Source organism: Periplaneta americana, chromosome 13 (assembly GCF_040183065.1).
Source record: "Periplaneta americana isolate PAMFEO1 chromosome 13, P.americana_PAMFEO1_priV1, whole genome shotgun sequence".
Taxonomy (NCBI): domain Eukaryota; kingdom Metazoa; phylum Arthropoda; class Insecta; order Blattodea; family Blattidae; genus Periplaneta; species Periplaneta americana.
Window position 1 is genome coordinate 120261375 of NC_091129.1, and position 22716 is coordinate 120284090.

General features: G+C 34.0%; 1 protein-coding gene across 1 annotated transcript in view; it reads left to right on the plus strand.

Annotated features, from left to right (window-relative positions):
- Nucleotides 1-456: 456 nt before the first annotated feature.
- Nucleotides 457-22716, plus strand: part of LOC138711654 (uncharacterized) — an 83277-nt gene continuing 61017 nt past the window's right edge. Inside the window, exons 1-6 of the mRNA XM_069842786.1 lie at nt 457-588; nt 2507-2672; nt 8346-8404; nt 13630-13771; nt 14284-14448; nt 14787-14930. Coding sequence (XP_069698887.1) covers nt 2532-2672; nt 8346-8404; nt 13630-13771; nt 14284-14448; nt 14787-14930 — 651 coding nt within the window. The 5' untranslated portion in view covers nt 457-588; nt 2507-2531. The remainder of the gene's footprint in view (nt 589-2506; nt 2673-8345; nt 8405-13629; nt 13772-14283; nt 14449-14786; nt 14931-22716) is intronic.

Genomic DNA, 22716 nt, shown 5'->3' on the forward strand with positions numbered 1-22716 from the left:
TAGAAATAACATCAATTCTGTTTTTCACAGCTTTTTTGTATGGCTACTGCCTGCCTTCTGTAATTTAAATTAAATATTAGAGAATACAAGAAAGACTACCAAACATTAAATACTGTACAGTACGTATACAAAAGGATTAAACTTACATATTTCTGTCGCGAGGGAATCTGAAAAAAGACACCGCTCCTCGTTGCCAAGTATAATTCTTACAATGAAACACTGCACAAACAACGCCTGCTTTACACTCCATAACAGCTTCTTAGACAGGCAACTATTCTTACTTCTAGCCCGCTGCAGGAAACACAAGAAATGTTTCGATCTCCTCCCGCACGGCCGATCCTCTCGTCAACTTATTCAAACCCTTCCGCTTGGAGCGCTGTTAGTCGATGTCGCACATATGAGAGCCAGCTTTCCGGTATTAGCTCTCTACAGTATTTGCTATAGTGTGAGAGAGAGCATTTACTAACTTACGTCATAGCTGTCACGTGACGTGGTATCAGAGTGGGGAAAAATAGCAGATCATTTTGGCCTTCGTAATGAAACGCATCAGTAGAGAACTAACAATCAAGGTGTGAAGTCGTTTATCTGGTGAGTGCAAATATTCCGAACATGTTTTCTCTCTCATACAATACGATGTGAAGTGAAGTTGCATACAGAGTAGCCTATGTGTTGCGCAATGAGAAATTACATTTACATACTGCTGGTGTAGATTTATATTGGAGAACGATAAAAATGGTTTTACTCGTAATCTTCAAAATGATCGCCCTAATTTCCTTTAAAATAGCAAACACAAATATATTTTTATAATAGGGTAAACTAGGGTCTGATGGACAGTCGGGCATGTTGGACACTCCGTACTTTAACGTGTTACCACGCCACTTGTGACCACCACATTCAGCTAGAAGTCAATGACGGAAGTAGCCACGAGTGGTCACAAGTGGCGTGGTAACACGTTAAAGTACGGAGTGTCCAACATGCCCGACTGTCCAACAGACCCTAGTTTACCCTATGCCTATGTACCTTTCTTTTCATAAAAGAAAAACACTAAATTTCATAAAGTTATATTTAATTTTCAACCAACGTATTCCAAAAGATCTCTTTCTTTCATTAAAAGTAACTATTATATAAAGAAAACATTTGTAAAAATTATGCACCATCATCTGCTTACAGATCCCTCCCGTATTAAGTAAAAGTAAAGGTTTGTTGTTCATATTTTATCCGTCATCACATTCTAACAGATCCCATTCTTTTATTCATATGACCACTATATAACGCTAAGGTTTGTTAAATTATTCATCACTACATTTTTAAAGAATCACTTTTGCTTATTCAAATAAGGTGTGTAGGTGTGAGTGAGTGAGTGAGTGAGTGAGTGAGTGAGTGAGTGAGTGAGTGAGTGAGTGAGTGAGTGAGTGAGTGAGTGAGTGAGTGAGTGAGTGAGTGAGTGAGTGAGTGAGTGAGTGAGTGAGTTATTAAATAAAGGTTTGTTAAATTATTCATCATCACATTTTCAGAGATCCTTTTCTTTTATTAAAATCACAGCCAGATGAAATAAGGGTTTGTTAACTTTTACCCATCACTAAATTCTTACAGATTCATTTCTTTTACTAAAATAACTACTATATTAAAGGTTTGTAAGGGGACACTATACTAAAAATGACAAGTCTTTCCAAATAATTTTTTCAATCAAATTTTGAGACCATGTAAAGGGCTAATAAAATCCAAATTTTGAACTTCTAAATGTTTTTGGCTTTTGATTTGTTTTATTTTTCTTAGAAATATTTTTCAAACCCAACTTTTTACTAGAAGATCTCAATTTTTAAGTTCCCCCTTTTTTTGGTTACTTCACAAGACAGAGAACCATTTCTATGCATTCATTTTATGAAATATCTCATTTATTCGCTTTCAAAAACTTAAATTTTTGAAAATGTTATTCTTTCTATAATTTGTGAAAGAAATATTAATAAAACAAACTACCAGCATTTCTTATAAAAGAAATGCATAGAAACATGCAGCTACCTCGTAAATACTTGGAGTAAACATTTCATCCAGATTGATTAATATTTGGCATAAAAAAGTTAGTGTTAATTCAAGAAAAATAAACTGATGGAAAAATGAATTTGAAAGTAAAATGAATATTTGTAACATATACCTATTAAAATTCTACTCCGCTACATTCAACTAGTAACTTCAGGGAGCCAACTTTAGAACAAAAAGTTACTACATTTGTAATCGTAAATTTGTAAAAAATAATTCTTTAATGAAAAAAAAATTACAGCTCTTCCTTAATAAAAAAACGTTTAAACATACAGTATTTGTAATCAGAATTTTATTGAACTACATCCATTTGGGGTATGAAAATATACATTCTAAAGAAGTGAAATAGTCAATAAAAATATTTTGGAAAATTTCAAGATTTTCAGTAGAGTAGTATTTGTGGATCTCTTATCTATTTTCCTATAATTTAATTTAATTTGTGTCTTGTTTTAAACTTAATTTATCGCAGTAAAAGCCATTAAGACGAAATAAAGATGCCAATAGACCTGTACTATATGCCTCTGAGCCCACCATGTCGTGCAGTTATGATGGCTGCCAGCGCCCTGGGAGTTGAACTCAACTTAAAATACTTGGATCTGTTTAAAGGGGAGCACCTGACCTCTGAGTTTCACAATGTAAGTTTTAATATCTTCTTTTTCTATCTCTTCGTCATCATAAAGTACATGTAGGCTATACGTTTTTCATTATTATTATTATTATTATTATTATTATTATTATTATTATTATTATTCAGTAGTAGATAGATGGATTTATTGAGCAATATTACACATACACATGTACTATATTAACAGAATTTTCTCTTCAATCTCAGGCACGGGTCTTCTGATCGTATGTGCTGAAGCAATTCATAGGAAAGTTAGGGTGACTATTACACTCTTACTACGTCATACTACTTTTGACCAATAATACTGTACGAAAGGACGTGTTTCAACCAATCATGGCTGCTTATCGCACAATTTTATCACGTCCCTAGCATTTGTTTAATTTTATCGCGTCCCTAGCATTTGTTTCTTTGTTTGCCAACATTTGAAACTGCGCTGATCTGGACGTCAAATATATATATATATATATATATATATATATATATATATATATATATATATATATATAATTACAAACCACTCCAGTCGATGCACAGCAGTTTCAAATATGACTCGCATTGGCATTCAAGAACAAGAATTAATGAAAATCACTTATCATACCTATGCATCTTCTGAAATCCGATTTACAAATAAATGAAGAGCACCATTCGGAAATCCTGAATAAGTTGAATACACCATGTAGGCCTAAATCAACGAGTTCCACTTCTATTACGCACACGTCCAATATAACATCAATTGAACTACCAACCATATTCAAATTTGAAAATTGTACATTCAATAATTATTCCTTTTAAAATTATTCATTCGGAAATTCTGAATAAGTTGAATACACCATGTAGGCCTAAATCAACGAGTTCCACTTCTATTACGCACACGTCCAATATAACATCAATTGAACCACCAACCACATTCAAATTTGAAAATTGTACATTCAATAATTATTCCTTTTAAAATTATTCATGTTTATTTTTTATGTCATCGTCGTTAATTAAAACTTTTCTAACACTTGTGTATATTAGTTAGGTTATGTTATAGCTTCTGCTATATGATATTATGGATCTAGCGTAATACTTTTATGTATTTATTTTGAGACCTCATGAAGGTTTAACTGTCATATATATTCGACTGTTCATAAGTCAAATTTTACTTGTTTTTCTTATCATTGTAGTTTTTTATATTCTCACGTCATGTACCTTAATATATTTCGATGTTACTTGTCCATCCACGTCTTTATATGAAAAGCTCAATATCACGCAAGTCTGACCTGAAGATGCTATTATAATAGCGAAAGCGCTAGTCAAAGATACGTTCAAGTAACCTAATGTAATATTTTGTATTTTGAATAGACAGTTATTGAAGGACCTTTGATATATAGTTCTTTAAATTTATAGAAGTTAAGAACAAAGAATATTTTTGTATTTACTGAATTACAAATTAAACCTACAATAACAAAAATCTATAGTGATGAAATTACCGGATATTGAAATATTTTGTGATAAATTAAGAGAACTATTTACAAGAAACCATGTCTGAACGAGTGTCAATTACTGACCAACTGCCTAGTAACTTTGCGTTTGAATTCAATTTTATTTCGACAGTCCCTGATGCTAGCAGGTAAAGTTATTCAATTGGTTCAATGTAACCCTGATGGCTTCACTTTCTCCTTCAAAATTGCTGTGATAAGGTCCTATAGTCTGAGTAAATGAGAAGATTTTGCAGTGAATTCCTGTACCTACATTTTCGTCTTTCTCCATTAATGAACCATCTGTATATATGTGTAGCCATTTTTCCTCAGAGTATAGCAGGTGTATTGTATCTATTGTTGTGGTTCTTATGGATAGTTCATCTGTTTTGCTTTTCGTGAAACTCTCAATCAGTTCTGTTCCACATTGTACTTGTGGAAGTGCTATTGGTGACAATGGGTAAATAAACTTATCAGCATCAGCTCTTGGTAGATCATACTGTAATCTTAAGTTTTGAACTTTTTGAGTAAAACCCAGCTATTTTTTCAATTGTCTGCTATTGTCATTATCTTTATTACTATACTGTAACCATTTTGGATCATTGGGCAGTCGAATCATTTTTTCCTATTGTAACAGAGCCCTACTTTTCACAGTTCTTTCAATAGGTTCTGTTCCAATTAGAATTCTCATGGACAGTAAAGGTGTTGATTTAACCGCTCCCGTTATAATTCTTAGTGCTTGGTTTTGCACAACTTCTAATTTATTAATTCTATTGGATGTAGTCGTAATAAGCACCTCGCTACCATATGTTAAGAGCGATTTTATGTAAATTTTATGTGTGTTGTTAAGGTCTGTCCTTGAGCAGCCCCATTTGCAATCGGCAAGACGTTTTAATATGTTGAGTCTATTTTTGCTTTCTTGGCAGTTTTGTATATGCGAGACTTCCAATTTAATTTCTAGTCCATAATAACATCCAAATAGCTAGATTGTTAATTTTGTTTTATACTTTCTCCTCCAATTTTATGTCAATTTCTGAATTAGAATGACATAAAGAGAAAATCTGGTAACATGTTTTTTTGAGAATTTACTTCCATCAGATTTTGGTGTGACCACTCTTCGAGGCGTTTTATCCCTTGGTTCAATTTATTTAGGGGAGTAGTGGGTACAGTGAGACACAAAATATTAAGACATATGTATGCAAGTGATAATTCAAGTATTTTTAGAATCAAATGCAATAGAAATAGACATTAAAACATTTAGTATAATAATACATAAACAAAAATGTTAATAGATAAAGGACATAATATACAATACGTGTTTGTCAAAAAAATGCAAATGTCTCACTGTTCCCATTCAGGAGGGCACAGTGAGATACCACAGTGTCTATTAACGGACATTGAAATGATTTACATTTATTTCAAAAGAAAGGAAAGCTTGCTGTCTCTTTATCTTGCCATGTTCTGTAGGGTTATTTAGAATCATTTTGATGTCTGACTTCGAAACCATTGAAACATCTGGAATATTTGGAAAAGTGAATTTTCCATGACATTTAAAACTTTTGCGAAAAAATGAAATGAATTTTTTGTGACAACAAAGCTTATAATTATAAGAACTTAATGTAATTCTTTATTGTTTTGTAACATTTTCTTAAGTTTTGTGAATAATTTTTTATTTATGAAACCATTAAAACGTCATGTATCCATTATTTTAAGCTACAGTCCCTAAATTGGTTACTAGTATGTTCATTTTTAATGTTAGTTACTGGTAAATGTAATATAATTGCAGTTTGTTTTTACAAATCATTGGTACATGGGAACAGTGAGACGTCTCAGTGTACCCTTCAATGGCATGTCTCACTGTTCCCTTTACGCATAGTTCATTTAAAAATGACGCCATCACTTCAAAATTAAAACAAGAAAGACGAAACTTTGCTAAACATAGCTAATCTCAAATACCATAGTATTAGATAACAAGAGATTCATATTTATATCTCATTTGTATATCCAATATAACCTTCATTAAACACAAGCCAAAATTTTACTTCTAGAGTGAAAAATTACGAATTATTTTTTCATCATTCGCCTTTATAACTAGAATCAATTCGAGTATGAAAATACTGTTACTTTACTCATGCAACATACAACTCCACTGTTACCAACATCTCAATATCAAAATTTACTATCTAATAAAAAATGTCTCACTGTTCTCCCTGTCTTACTGTACCCATTTTCCCCCTAATAATATCTTTCTCTTAATATTTGGTACTGAGATCCAAATAACAAGGTTATCAGCATAAAGTGCCGTTTTCATTTCCTCTGTTGTAGTTAGATACGTGGGAAGGTCATAGATGAAAACGTTGAATAGTATTGGACTGACTACGGCGCCTTGTGGAACTCCTTTTTTAGTTTACTTATATTTACTCAATGTGTTGTTTACTTTAGTTGCACAAAATCGTTCGTGAATAGTCATAAATCCAATGTAACATTCTTCCAGATATTCTTAGTTTTCTTAGTGTATCCAATACTTTGGTTCTCCATATACTGTCGTAAGCTCCTTTGAATTTCACGAATAAAGCTAAAGTAGTTCTCCTATCACTCATAGCTTCTTTAACATCCTATGATTGGCTTAAAATTTTATCAGTAGTTGCGTGGAATTTTCTGAATCGTTCTTTGTTCATTGATAAAAGGTTCTGTGTTTCCAGATGCCATGTCAAACGAGAATTTATCATTCTCTCCATAGTTTTTGCTATTATATTTGTTAATGATATGGGCCTATAATTTTTCCAATGTATCTGCTTTCTTAGTGATGAAGATGGTTGCCTTGGCAGTCATGCCCTGTTGCAGTACGAAATAAAGCAACAGCTGTTCTTCTAGGCCATTCTGGGAGTGCGATTAATAAAGCTTCTTTCCAAAGTTTATCTTTTATCTGATCCTCCAAATTAGCAACTCGGAAAGCTTCTCTGACTGTGTCGGATGTTTACAGCTGCTCTAGAGTACGGGATTATGCAGGGAAAAGTACGAAGAATGTGCAATCCCTTCTTAGCCAGTGAATCTGCCATTTCATTCGTTGCAAAGCCGCAGCGAGACGGTATCTATGGTAGGGACACTTTTTTGCCTAGGTTATTAATCTCTCTGATGATCTTCCTGCATTGTAATGTATCATTGTTGGCTGGAGGTTCCAGGTAATTTGCAATTGGAGTCAACTAGAATGACAACATTTATAAAGGATTTAGACCTGCACGTGAATTGGTTCAAGGCAGTTTTTATGGCTCGAATCTCTCTATTAATATTAAAGTGGCTTTGAGGGATGTGGGATATGTTGATAGAGACTGGACAGGATAGGGACCGATGGCTTATGTGAGGGCGGCAATGAACCTGCGAGTTCCTTAAAAGCCATTTGTAAGTATTATTATTATTATTATTATTATTATTATTATTATTATTATTATTAATGAAAGACTCACTATTATTCACAGATCATTTCATTCCGTTCATTAAACACACATTATTATTATTATTATTATTATTATTATTATTATTATTATTATTATTATTATTAGAGGACTCACTATTTTATAGATCATTTCATTCCGTTCATTAAACACACGCGAATCTACAGCAAATTGTATTTATTTATCCTAATTCCGTCTCCCTAATTCTTGTATGGACGTTACCGTCGCGAGGGATGACTTTGTGCCATTCGCGAAAAACGTATGGAAGTATGCTTTAAGAACGTGACAATGTTTTAAAGTCTACTTCCTTACGTTTAGTAGACTTTGAAACCTTGTGACGGTTTTAAAGACTACTTCCTTACGTCTTTTTATGAAATGCGCGAATGGCACAGTCACCCCGCTCGACGGTATATGAAATGACAGAGATTTTCTCAAATCCGCTATATTTTTCCACACCACTTACGGTACATTTTATTCATCAGATCCTTATACTCAGGAATATTTTCTTTTCTGTCTTACTCTTTCAAAATGTTAACTGAAAATATTCATTTTCAAGCAGGAAAACTCTCTAGTAATGTGGTCAGCATGTTACATGGTCATCGCATCAGACAATACATAATAAGAACAAAATTTGGAAGTTCACTTCCAAGCTGTAGGCTATATCGAACATTGGATGTCTAGCTAGAAACTCCTTAACAGAGCCGCACCTCATGGCTCAGTTTTCACTGAACTTCATTTGTCGTATTTATACACAGTTCTGTTCCATTGCAGTTAACTCCACAAAACTGTATACCGACAATGGTAGACAACGGCTTCGTGCTGTGCGAGAGGTAAGTGACATTTATAATTTTAATTTTATTATTTTAATCCAATATTTTACGATGCTGTGTTAATGCTGGTGATAAATCATGACTGAAGACGGCGGTAATTAATACGGATGGAAGTTCGGGCGGCAATCTTTGAAGGTAACTATGTCGCGTGTTAGCCGGTCAGGTCTGGAGCTTTTCATTGAAAAATCCATAGTGACACTTGTGAAGGACAAAGTTGCAGTTGGGGTTTTTCACTGAGTTCTCCCGTTTTTCCCATATTAGGCATCTACATCATTCCGTCACCATTTCTCCATTTCGTCATCATTCCACAGCATTCCCCGATCGCTGGCTGGCGACGCACGGAGGGGACCCTGGCGTAGGGACGAGGGGAGTTGTTTGCTCGACATCTGGGTACGCAGCGAACCTTAGTGTAGTCAACCGGTGTGGGTTTGGAAATGTACCAGGCTTGAGGGTTAGCGCAGTAGATCGTAACAGGTCGCAGTGCTGGGTCATAGTGCCCCCCTCCCGTAAATTCAATTCAATTCAATGTTGCGTGTTATATAAGTCGTGTTGCTTACATCAACTCTAGAGGAACTTGTACAGAGCACTGCAATGCTTGAATCAGTCTACTATATACAGTCGCGAAGCTTGAGGTGATTTTTTTACAAATCTCGTGATAATGCGCTCCAAGCGGTTAGCAACTGGAAACAATAGACTGTCCACGGTCGACTTTGGACTGTGTCGTATTTCCATCGAATGCTAGCTCGTTGCGTATTTCACATTGATGCTTGTGAAATGTTCGTTATTGGTTGTAATGAAAATGTTAACAGCAAAATGCAATAATTGGAATAATAATATTTTACTAGAGACGTAGAAAAATTAAGTTTGTTTTAATGAAATTTATTGATCACGTTTTATTTTCAGTTCTGGTGGGATTATTATTGCTTAGGCCTACTTTTTTTTCAAAGGATATGTTTTTAATTATAGCTGTTAATTTTGTTGTTATTTTTATTTGTTACTTTACTAAAGACGTAGAAAAAGTCTGTTACAATAAAATTTATTGATCACGTTTTATTTCCAATTCTGGTGTGATTATTATTGCTTAACCTCATCCCACTTTGTTAACTACGTAAGCCTACACTACAAGTACCGGTAGACGTAAGTTACTCCATTAATTCATATTTCCATTATTATTGTTGTAAAGGGAAATGAAAATTAATATCTATTGGTTTCATAGTTAATTATCGCTATAATCTCGAATGAGTGAAGCGATTATAGTAAATTTCAGTTCGTTTTGCACAAACAAAAATATTAACCTATTTCTTGCAGGTATCTTCGAGTTTATGGTGGAATTTAATATACTTCATTAAAATAATAAATTAACTTTATGCATTTAATATTTCAATAATGGAAGGAAGGTGTTAATTTTTCCAAAGGAACACAACGAAAGTGTAACATATTTTGTCGGCTGCTAGGAGAGAGATCTGCGATGATGAGACGCTAGTAGCGATCCTAGTGGTGGGGAACTACCCATGTTTGCATTTTTACTACATATTGAGCTTCGCGACTGTATATAGTAGACTGTGCTTGAATCAAAACACTGCTGGGTACAGACAGGTGACTAAAACAAATAGAGTATAACACAAGTTTACGAAAGCGACTTACTTCATTCTCTTCGTTGTAGAAAATTGTGAAACATTTAAAAATACAAATAAATGATGTATTTAAGTGTCAACTATTCCGTTGCAATGTACAACTGTGTACGTTCCTAAATTGTCAAATACATTCGAATTTGAAATAGTTTATGTTTATTATAATGTTGTGTATTGTCTTGTGTTCGTTCACTATTTAATTCATATGGCACTTAGCAGTTTCGAATATGCAGGATTTTTTTTTTAAGAACACCATACAGTTTTAGTCTAACCCTTTTATTGGTACCAATAGCTGATCGTATCTAGAATTAATGTTCTTTCATAACACGAGGGTAAGTATTGTGTACACATGATTGTTGGAGTTAGTAATTTTCTAGACGTAGGCTATACTTTTCTATCAAGTGTTTACAATGTGGATTCTCAAGTTTACTCATATGAAATAGAATATTTGCACAAATCAGCATCAGAGACAAGTTATAATAAAAAGTGGACTGATTCAAAATCAAATCACTTAACAATTTCTGATGTTCGGTTTTTTTTTCTACAACTCTTATTTGGTAATGGGTCGCCACCACATCTCTGTATTCGTGCTCCCCATTACCTTCTAATTACAATAAACCTTCATTGACGTGTGCAGTCATCTTATTTTACCTTTGTTGCCTCTACTACTACAATACATACTCTCAATTTGCTTTCCCTTCTTTCTAATGAACACCTCACCACTTTTATTGTTTGCTTATATTTGAAGTACTTCCTATCGCCTAAAATTTCCCTAAATTTGAACTAACTTTTACTAACACTATAAGATGTTCTGTTTGTGATTCGCCTATACGTGCTACATGCCCCAACCATCTCAAACATCTAGATTTTAATGTTCCTAATTAAGTTAGGTGAAGAATACAATACGTGTAGTCCTACGTTTTGTATCTTTCTCCATTCTCCTGTAACTTCATCCCTCTTAGCTCCAAATATTTTCCTAAACACCTTATTCTTAAATACCTTAACCTCCGTTCCTCTCTCAAAGTGAGAGTCCAAGTTTCACAACCATACAAACCAACCGGCAATAGTTTTTTTTTAATCAGTTTAAATGACAAAAGCTTCTCAACCGAATAATAGCTGTTGTTGCTGTTGCTCCAAGATATTCGAATTTTTCCGCCTCTTCAAATGATCAATTTCCAATTTATATATTTCCATTTCGTATTATGTTCTGGTCACGAGATATAATCCTATAATTTGTTTGTTCGCGATTTACTTCCAAACGTATGTCCTTACTTGCTTCAAGTAAAATTCCCGATTGTGCAGTTCAAGCAGCATCACTAAATACGGATATAAACAATAATCTGATAAAAGAGATAATGATGTTATTCATGGATTTGGTGATAAGTCGGTGACGGTTACAATTTTAGAATGATAATGATACTGGTAATAGTATATTATGATGCAAGGTTGGAAATCGAGGACATTTTTTTAGAAACGAGCAGAACGAATTTTTCAGTTTCCGAGATTTTGTAATGCACTTCACAAACGTATATTACACAATATTTTTTTGCATGATAGTATAGTTATTTAATTACGGCTCTTTAGGAACCCGAAGGTTCATTGCCGCCCTCACATAAGCCCGCAATCAGTCCCTGTCCTGAGCAAGATTAATCCAATCTCTACAATCGTATCCCACCTCCTTCAAGTCCATTTTAATATTATCATCCCTTCTTCGTCTCGGCTTCCCCAAAGGTCTTTTTACCTCCGGTCTCCCAACTAACACTCTATATGCATTTCTGGATTCGCCCATACGTGCTACATGCCCTGCCCATCCTAAACGTCTGGATTTAATGTTCCTAATTATGTCAGGTGATTTACTTTTTAACTTCGCTCTAGAATATGCCATTAGGAAAGTTCAGGATAACACAGAGAGTTTGGAATTGAACGGGTTACATCAGCTTCTTGTTTATGCGGATGACGTGAATATGTTAGGAGAAAATCCATAAACGATTAGGGAAAACGCGGAAATTCTACTTGAAGCAAGTAAAGCGATAGGGTTGGAAGTAAATCCCGAAAAGACTAAGTATATGATTATGTCTCGTGACCAGAATATTGTAGGAAATGGAACTATAAAAATTGGAGATTTACCCTTCGAAGAGGTGGAAAAATTCAAATATCTTGGAGCATCAGTAACAAATATAAATGACAATCGGGAGGAAATTAAACGCAGAATAAATATGGGAAATGCCTGTTATTATTCGGTTGAGAAGCTTTTGTCATCTAGTCTGCTGTTAAAGAATCTTAAAGTTAGAATTTATAAAATAGTTATGTACCGGTTCTTCTGTATGGTTGTGAAACTTAGACTCTCACTTTGAGAGAGGAACAGAGATTAAGAGTATTTGAGAATAAGGTTCTTAGGAAAATATTTGGGGCTAAGAGGGATGAAGTTACAGGAGAATGGAGAAAGTTACACAACGCAGAGCTGCACGCATTGTATACTTCACCTGACATAATTAGGAACATAAAATCCAGACGTTTGAGATTGGCAGGGCATGTAGCACGTATGGGCGAATCCAGAAATGCATATAGAGTGTTAGTTGGGAGGCGGAGGGAAAAAGACCTTTGGGGAGGCCGAGACGTAGATGGGAAGATAATATTAAAATGGATTTGAGGGAGGTGGGATATGATGGTAGAGACTGGATTAATCTTGCTCAGGATAGGGACCAATGGTGGGCTTATGTGAGGGCGGCAATGAACCTCCGGGTTCCTTAAAAGCCAGTAAGTAAGTAAGTAATTATGTCAGGTGAAGAATACAATAGTCCAGTTCTGCGTTGTGTAACTTTCTCCATTCTCCTGTAACTTCATACCTCTTAGCCTCAAATATTTTCCTAAGCACTTTATTCTCGTACGATAGTATATTTCAAATATATATATATATATATATATATATATATATTTTTTTTTTTTTTACTCTTAATATATAGTACGTACATTACACTATGAACAGCTGACTAAAAGTTTGCAATCTGGCCAATGTACAAATTTCACCATCAACTTCAATGTAAAGGAGTAAAAATGATTCAGGCACTTGTAATGTTTCGTGTTCAACTGGAATAATTTTTGTTTCTTTTTGTTAAGTGAAGTTTGAATTGTTTAAATAAAGTTCAGTACATTTCAAATGCAGTGATTTGTTTCGTATAATGTATATTAATTAACACTGTCTTTTTCGTATGAATTTTACATGCATTAATAGGATTGTAGCATATATAGAAGGCATTGGTTTTCATTACAACTGTAGAGCAGTTATTTTTTAATATTTCAACATACTTATCTAGGTTGGCTACTCTGAATTCAGTAAAATCAACTTTCAGTCGTGGTGGCCGTTTGCTGTAACGACGAGAATACACACTATCGTGCAAAAACGTAATTTACTCTATCATGATAATAATGACGCAGCTGTTTCTGAAACACGAATCCTAGAACTCACAAAACTTCCTATCGTGTTATTAAAATGTCTCTGCTAAACAGCAGAAATTCTGAAATGGTGAATCAAAAATTCAGTGTTTTATTCTGTACTAATCCTATTCTTCAAATATTCTCTTGACGGTTTTACAGCCGCGCCATCATCTGCTACCTGGCGGATCAGTACGGTAAGGACGACTCTCTATATCCAAAGGATCCCAAGAAGAGGGCTGTAGTCAACCATAGACTGTTCTTCGACGCCACGACTCTGTACCAGAGATTTCTGGATTATTACGTGAGTGTGCATGGATAAATTATTGCTGTACATTATCTTTCATCACCAGCAAATTAGCCCGAGTCTTTGATTTCAAGAGTTTTAAAATAGAACCTATATTATCCGTGATAATGAAGGATGGACTAAACGGTTAATCGAAAAAATCGGATAATCCGAATTCAAAACTGACAATAGTGTTGATAGGTTGCTTTTGCAAAACTTTTCCGAAACCCAAGTTCCTTTGAAAATGAGTACCGGCTCACCAGATGACAAGACACTTAATATTTCTAATGATTTTGCTATGAAAGAACAAAGAAACAAAATATTACTATTAATAATAGATTTTGTACTACGATAACATTGAAAGCATGTTCAACACTGATTAGTTCTGCTCTTTGGCTCGTATGAAAACTAAAAATTCTATACTGGCCTTAAAAATAATTGAGAACAGCTGGTTTATTTCTTTACTCATTCATCAACGTAAACAAAAAAAAAATATATTGAATAATATACGAAACTCTTCTTGTGTCCAGTTGCCGATATTGTACCGAGGTGAAGAAGGGGACCCTGTAAAGTGTAAGAGATTCGAGGACGCTTTCGTCATGTTGGACAAATACCTGGACGGAAAGACGTGGATTGCAGGCGACCACATCACCATCGCGGACTTCGTTCCAATTGCTGTAATCACAAGTGTAGAGGTATAGTAGTAACTTTATATTTGCGTCGCTGGTCACTGTTAACTTTCTAGGAGTTCTTAAGAAGAAATTGTTGTTCACACCTAGCCTACATTACTGGAGACAACATCATGCGTCATATGTCCTACTGCAAGTCTTTAAACACATGTTTGTTCCATTACGCCTAGAGTTCTGTGTGAATCGAGAGGATTCGATGATAATGATAATGATAATGATAATGATAATAATAATAATAATAATAATAATAATAATAATAATAATAATAATAATGTTGTTTTCAATAGTTACTACAATATTACACTTATTTATTACACACTTCTAAAGCACACCGTTTGTTCCAGATATTTGGATTCGACATCACCAGGTATCCAAACGTGTCCAGATGGCTTGCCAATGCTAAGAAGTCTATTCCCAAGTATGAAGAACTGAACCATTCTGGATGTCTCGAATACAAGAAGATCAAGGACTTGAAGCTCATTCTTAATATCTGAACAACATTTTTCAAAACTCATTTGGGGTCAAGTAGGGTTAATATGATATAGTAAAAAAAAAAATGTTGGGCTAATTTACTATGAGCGTATTCCGAATCTCACCAGTGAGCAATCCGATAGCATCACGGTGTTCCGAATTCCACCGATGACGTCATTGATACTCCACCGGTGTCGCACCGGTGCCATCAACTTGCAGAGGTGGTGGCAGTCTCCATCAGCCGCCATCAGTGAATCTGATTGGTTCTTGTATAGGGCGGGAATTAGCAGACGAATAACATCGTGCACTATTGTGTCATGGCGGTGTGTTCTGCTTTAGTTCTGCTGTATTGTTTGTAATGAGCACAACGTAAAAACAATATGTTAATGGCTTATGAGCGAACATGTCAACGGACCAGTTATTACTACCGGTTCAAGGAATAAGTTTATGATCTCTCTTCTTTGAACGAGATTGCAGTACGGAAATTTCGCAAAATTTTGCTAGCGTAGCACAGATAACCATTTACACAGTCGCCATGACAGCCATCGATCCTACCAGCAGTTTTGTTCCTATTCCGCTGCAGCGTGACGTCATTGTTGTCCACCGGTCCGGTGAGATTCGGAATACGCTGTATATAGTCTACTTTAAAATGTTTAAAACTGCGATTATACAAATACATTTTATGCTCTTTAACGATTCAGTGCTACTATGAATTATTATATAATTACATGGATACTAACATGGGTGAATTTTCACCCCAAGAGAAACTTATTTAATGTTTAGATTTCTTGAGGAATTTAGCATAAAATTAGTAATGAGAATTATTGTTCACTTTATTAATGTGTAAAATGATCTAGCTCTCTAATGCACTGATAAAGTAATAAAAACAAGGAATGTAGTAACTGCACTGTAGTTCTCTGTCCCATCATCGGCTTAGAGTGTAAACCTGCTAACCGCCAAAGAGAAAATTTTACAAGGGGAGCAAAAAAGTAAGTTTAATTTAACTCTGAAACTTTAGGACCAAATCCAAAGTACAAGTGGCATTTGTACCTGTACTGTGGATTTGGTCCTAAAGTTTCAGAATTAATTTAAACTCAGTTTTTCGCTTCCCTTGTAAAATTTTATTTTTGGCAGTTGGCAGGTTTACACTCTAAACCGACGTATACTACAGTGAAAAATAAAAAAGCAAAACAAACATAATGCATCTTCTTGAATAACTGAAGTTTCTTTTAAAGGTATTCATTGCCATCTACAATTTAGTGTACACATAACGTGTATAATAATACAAATATGCTTCAATGGAATGAATTCACCACAAGATTTCACAAAAAGAAACTTACTTAGATACTACTGTTATTGCAAGTTATCTTGAACCTTACATCCCCTTACAGAATAGTTTTTAAATTTTCCTTTTACTCAGAATAATGTCAGTTTAATTTTTCTCTAAAGAAAAGTTATGAATGTTCAGCAGTCTAGCAGTAATTAGTGTGTTAATGAGAAGTGCTATTATGATACGCTAGGAGGACTTTGAAGATATATTTACAATGAAAGGAATTTACCAAGTTGATAAATTTTCTAACATAAATTAATTTGTTATCTCTTGAGGAGTATTTCATAATTTCTCAGCTGTTGGGAAGGATGTTTGAATTGACAAGTTGGTATGACATCTATAATACAGTACAAGTTAAAAAAATTAAACATATAGACTTATTTTTACTTATTTATCTAACAATTTTAACTTAATAGTCTTTCTTCTTACTACTAAAATTTAACACATCTTTCGAAAATATATTCATCATTATGTAAAAAGGTATTTTAATTTATTTTAGCAATACAAATTGTATCATAATTTACTCAATCTATTTCCTTACACACACAAAGAATATTTGCACATACAGCAATTTTCTAGCATTGGCAGTAAGTGTTAAAATGTCATTAAGTGTATACATTTTTATGGGAAAACTAATTCATTACAAAAGTTGTTAAATCTTAGTCGATTTTAATGTGACTTCAACCAAACTTTTATGGATTACACATTAAGCATTTCTGTGTATCACAATAGCTTTCCTTCATTGCTGTGTGTAATATGGCCAGATTTATAGCACTGTATTAGAATAGCTCTCTAGGTGTATCATAATAGCCCACACAGAAGGCTATTATGACACAATGATTTTGTTTTAATTTTATTCATTATTACAAATAAAAAATAAATTAAATTCCAAATCCTTATCAAGTAGCACATGACTTAATTTTTTTCAAGTTCGTATATGCTTTGATAAAAAAATTACAGTAACAGATTTTTTTGTATCATAATAGTCCTACTTGACCCTACTCTGCATTTCAATACAGTTTTGCAATCACGAATATTACATATACATATACTAAATGTATTACAACTGCCTTATTTACATGAACTGTGTTTACCATTGATAGAGGATGCGTCAGTGAATCGAGCGATTTTATAAGCGTTACGAACAGTGAGTGATTAGAGAAAGTTATTTGGTTTTATTACATATGAAGACAAGTTATACATAAAATCATTTAGATTTTCTTCAATTTTATTCATCTAAGACGTTTTATTTTGCAAAAATAACATCCATTCCACTGAAGGCACTGGTTAAGTCTCCTGCTAACATCACTCTTAACAGCATCTCTTCCTGAACTCGATATTCTTTGTTAATAAAAATTGATAAATGAAAATGAGTTTCATTTGTAAATTGTTAACGACATTCTTGGTTTTCACTAGCTGACTGCAAAACCTGATAAATGAAAATGAACTTCATCTGTAGATTGTTAATGAGATATTGGTTTTCATGAGTTAATTCCAAAACCTGATAAATGAAAATGAGCTTCGTCTGTAGATTGTTAACGAGATCTTGGTTTTCATTAGTTAATTGCAAAACCTGATAAATGAAAATGAGCTTCATCTGTAGATTGTTAACGAGATCTTGGTTTTCATAAGTTAACTGCAAAACCTGATAAATGAAAATGAGCTTCATCTGTAGATTGTTAACGATATCTTGGTTTTCATAAGTTAACTGCAAAACCTGATAAATTAAAATGAGCTTCATCTGTAGATTGTTAACGATATCTTGGTTTTCATAAGTTACCTGCAAAACTTGATAAATGAAAATGAGCTTCATCTGTAGATTGTTAACGAGATCTTGGTATTCATTAGTTAACTGCAAAGCCTGGTAAATGAAAATGAACTCCATCTGTAGACTGTTGACGAGATCTTGGTTTTCATAAGTTAACTGCAAAACCTGATAAATGAAAATGAGCTTCATCTGTAGATTGTTAACGAGATCTTGGTTTTCATAAGTTAACTGCAAAACCTGATAAATGAAAATGAGCTTCATCTGTAGATTGTTAACGATATCTTGGCTTTCATTAGTTAACTGCAAAACCTGGTAAATGAAAATGAGCTTCATCTGTAGATTGTTAACGAGATCTTGGTTTTCATTAGTTAACTGCAAAACCTGATAAATGAAAATGAGCTTCATCTGTAGATTGTTAACGATATCTTGGCTTTCATTAGTTAACTGCAAAACCTGGTAAATGAAAATGAGCTTCATCTGTAGATTGTTAACGAGATCTTGGTTTTCATTAGTTAACTGCAAAACCTGGTAAATGAAAATGAACTTCATCTGTAGATTGTTAACGAGATCTTGGTTTTCATTAGTTAACTGCAAACCTGTAAATGAAAATGAACTTTATCTGTAGATTGTTAACGAGATCTTGGTTTTCATTAGTTAACTGCAAACCTGTAAATGTAAATGAACTTCATCTGTAGATTGTTAACGAGATCTTGGTTTTCATTAGTTAACTGCAAAGTAATGTCAGAATTGAACTCTGTTTCTGTGGTCCTGTTCGTGTAGTGGACGAGTAATTTGAATTTTGTAGGAGTGTAAATGAAGATCTTTGTGTAAAATCCGTCGAGTGCTAGCTTCAGATAGTCCGAATGACACAGAATGGCGACGCTCACACCAGCTTGGACTCCGTTCAATGGTGTCTCTGTGTAGTTATATTCTCAGGTGTAGGTCTACGTACTGTTTTTACATTACCACCTTTTATCTTCAGTTAGAACCAGAAGCCTCAAAGTTTTCAATCTAGGTCTTGATAGCATGAGATGATGGAACAGCACAAATACAATGAAGTTGACAGTATGCACATCCTCCTCGGAAAACCATACAAGAAAAAAGCAAGGTTTCAAAATCGCCAGATTGACTGACGCACCTTGTACCTATAATATCTGAAGGATTTATTGTAACTATGAATTCCCGCCCTCAGTTACAATTACAAACCACACTATTCATATTGTACTTGATAAATATATTACAATAAAATGTTTATAGTGAGTACCTCTGTTTTATTGCGAGGTCGAGTTATAACACAACCGCTTTGCTCCAATTCCTTTATTCTCGCTCCGGACTCCAAGAATATACGCTACGTTAATGAAATTCTACCAGATTGGCGACATTTACAACTCCGATCAGTGAATTTGTTTTTCATCTCATCTGCAGGTAAAATAAAGTGGGACAGAGAATTCATTAAATCCCTTGGATTGCTTAAGGGGACGCTTATACTATTTTTAAAACTTCTACAACTTTAATTCAAAATGTATTAAATTTGAACTACATAAACATGCCTACAATACTATAAGCTGTACAAAATTAGGTGCCATTAGGGCTGACAGTTTTGAAATTATGTTTTTTTTTAATATGTTTTATATTGACGTCACTAAAAAGGCTCTTTGCGACAAAGTTGTCAAAAGTTTTAGTTCACATTTACTAAAAAGCATGAAAATAGTCATGAAAATAAATGTTAATTAGCTTTTTGATCTCAGTCTAAATAGAGAATACGAATATTTTTTTTTATTTCATGAATTAACCATTACAACACACTTTAGTTTAGCTAACTTGGCACGGTTTTAAAAAATGTAGCCTACTCATTATTTTTCTACAGAAAAAATTAGAATGAAGGTTGAAAAGTAAAAAATCGCTGTATTTCCAATATTTTTCCGCTACATTCGGCAGCATTGGGACCGAGTTCAGAGCTGAGCGTTTGTTACTATAGCAACGAATTTATCTCATACATCGGCTCTAGAATAGATCCTTTTATAAACATTTATGTTGACCCAGGATTTCTTAGCAATCTAGTAAATGACGACATCGTGCCAGCCAATCAGAGGTTAGTGCAAAGGATGAAAGCTATTCATTGAGTCCACAGGGAGTGATGCAGTGTTGTCAGTTCTTACTCTATATAACTATTGTAGGTTAGGTTGTTCCTGCAGATCTTCGATCTGTCACGCAGGAGATACAGGTCTGAATTTCAGTTAGGCCTGGGATTATTTTTAATACGCATCACCATTCATACTATATTAGCTCTATTCCATTATCAGTAGACTCTATGTATCGCTCACGATTAATGAACATATAGCCGCGTCGCTCTTATTTCCGGCGTGGCTCCTCCTACTTGTTTACGCCATAAGTTGACTGCTTTGTTGGATATTCAGTACATGCTAGCCGCCGAGTAGGACAGTATATTAACAGTTTTTATTCCTTCAGGGAAGAATTAAGACTGTATTTTTGTACATGTTATTTTACTAAGAATAAACAACAACAGTGTATAATGTCATCAGCGGCCAATGACAAGACGCGCACCTTTAGCATTTAGTATTCAATACAAAATAAATACAGTACATATTACTGATGTAGCGCACACCCATTGGAGCAAGCTCGTGTTCGGGGACGATTTCTGTAAGTAACTATTTTATACCAAAAGGGAACATAACAAAGTTTCAATAAAATTACAAAACCAATACAATTATTACAAAACAGGGATAATTACGAAGGTGAAAGTAGATAATCAAGTCAAGAACAGAATATAGGTTGGAATGAATAAATAGTATATTGAAATTAAGAAAAAGAAAAAAAGGCACGTGAATACTAAATTTATTAAACTCAGAATAACCTAGGTCAAGTTTTATTATCAAAATAGAGTTGTATAACCTTGGCCCGTAACTCTGGCTATGATTTATTCCAGAGGTTGTGTAACATTTAGGTTCAGGTAAAAGAAATGTCAAATTTCTTTTGGTATGATAAACGTGTCTTTCTTCTCTATATTTCAGACGATTTATTTTTATTTTATTGGGTTATTTTACGACGCTCTATCAACATCTAGGTTATTTAGCGTCAGAATGAAATGAAGGTGATATGCCGGTGAAATGAGTCCGGGTCCAGCACCGAAAGTTACCCAGCATTTGCTCGTATTGGGTTGGAAAAACCTCAACCAGGTAACTTGCCCCGACCGGGATTCGAACCCGGGCCACCTGGTTTCGCGGCCAGACGCGCTGACCGTTAATCCACAGGTGTGGACTTCAAGACTTACAGGTCCGATTTTGCGGTGTGTAATTTTCTGAGTACAGCTGTGTATTGGATATTAAAATCTACAAAATTTGAGGTAGTTTGATGACATTATTACCATTAGACATGAAATATTATAGTTAATGCCATGATGTGACTATTTTTCATTAATTATGCATATTAATCCTATATTAATGATATGAAAGTGAAACGTTTTGGAGTTATATAATTAGATGTAGAGAATATCTTAAATTAGATCTCGATATTTTCTGTAATTTACTGAGTGGCGGCTACAAAACTTACGTAAGATAAAATTGTTAATATAAATCAAATATTTTTGTAGTTATTAATCAAGTGGGGTTGGGTCTTTTTCATATACTTAATGACGGTGTGGTGTAGATATTTATATGCGTCATTCTCTTCAGTATTGGCTCTAGAGAGCGCAAAAATTACAGTTCCTAAGGAAAGACCAAAAGGTATTACGTACTGATAAAATAAGAGGCCTACAAACCAACAATTCACAATAACCTGAAATAGCTATTGCTTTACTCCAACATGAAAAACCCTCTGATCGTCCTGACAGTGTTACTTGCGTTTTCGCGTTGAAACTCAAAAACTAAGGTGGATATGTTCAAGAAAAAGTATTTGACATAAAAAACTATTCAGAAGGAGTATGTTTCATTATTATGGAAGCAAATAACTTCCAAAATGTCTGGTATTCATTGAAAAAAATCTGGAAAATTTTTATTTGAACGTCTAATGAACTTAGTTTGCAGCATTTGCTGCACAAGCCACTAGTTAGCTTAGATTATAAACATTCTGTACTTGTAGGAGTCCTCGAAGTTTATGCCTACATTCTACAATGGAACGATACTAGGCCTACAGTAAACCCTCAATTAGGCCTAACTAGGTTGTTTATTATCCAAGACTATTCGTAGTGAAAAAATATTGGCCTATAAATAATATAGTCTGTGTATAAAATAAGAAAGTAGGGGAACCTTGACTTCAAAAATCTATTTCGTGAATAATGCCTTTAATGTAGACTAATTTTTATTAGAACGATGTTTTAACTTCGATTTTTCAAAATCATCCTACATAGTATTCAAAACTGCATGTCCTTAAGGGAAGAGGATGGTATTTTTTGGTGAAAAATGAGTAAATTTTCAAAAAACAATTTTTTTCCTTAAAATACTCTGTGATATGTGCAGAATACATTGTACAATATTTTGTGGGTATTTGTGCCCTTATCAGTTGTTGAGACGCCATTTTTAAACTTCCTGCGCTCTGGATTTTTAAATCACACCGCCCTTTTGTTTGTTGTTTCCGGAACTTCATTTTTTTTTCAAAACCAAATTTTTCTTTAAAATACTCTGTGATGTGTGTGGAATACATTGTATAACATTATGTGGGTATCTGTGCCCTTATTGGATGTTGAGAC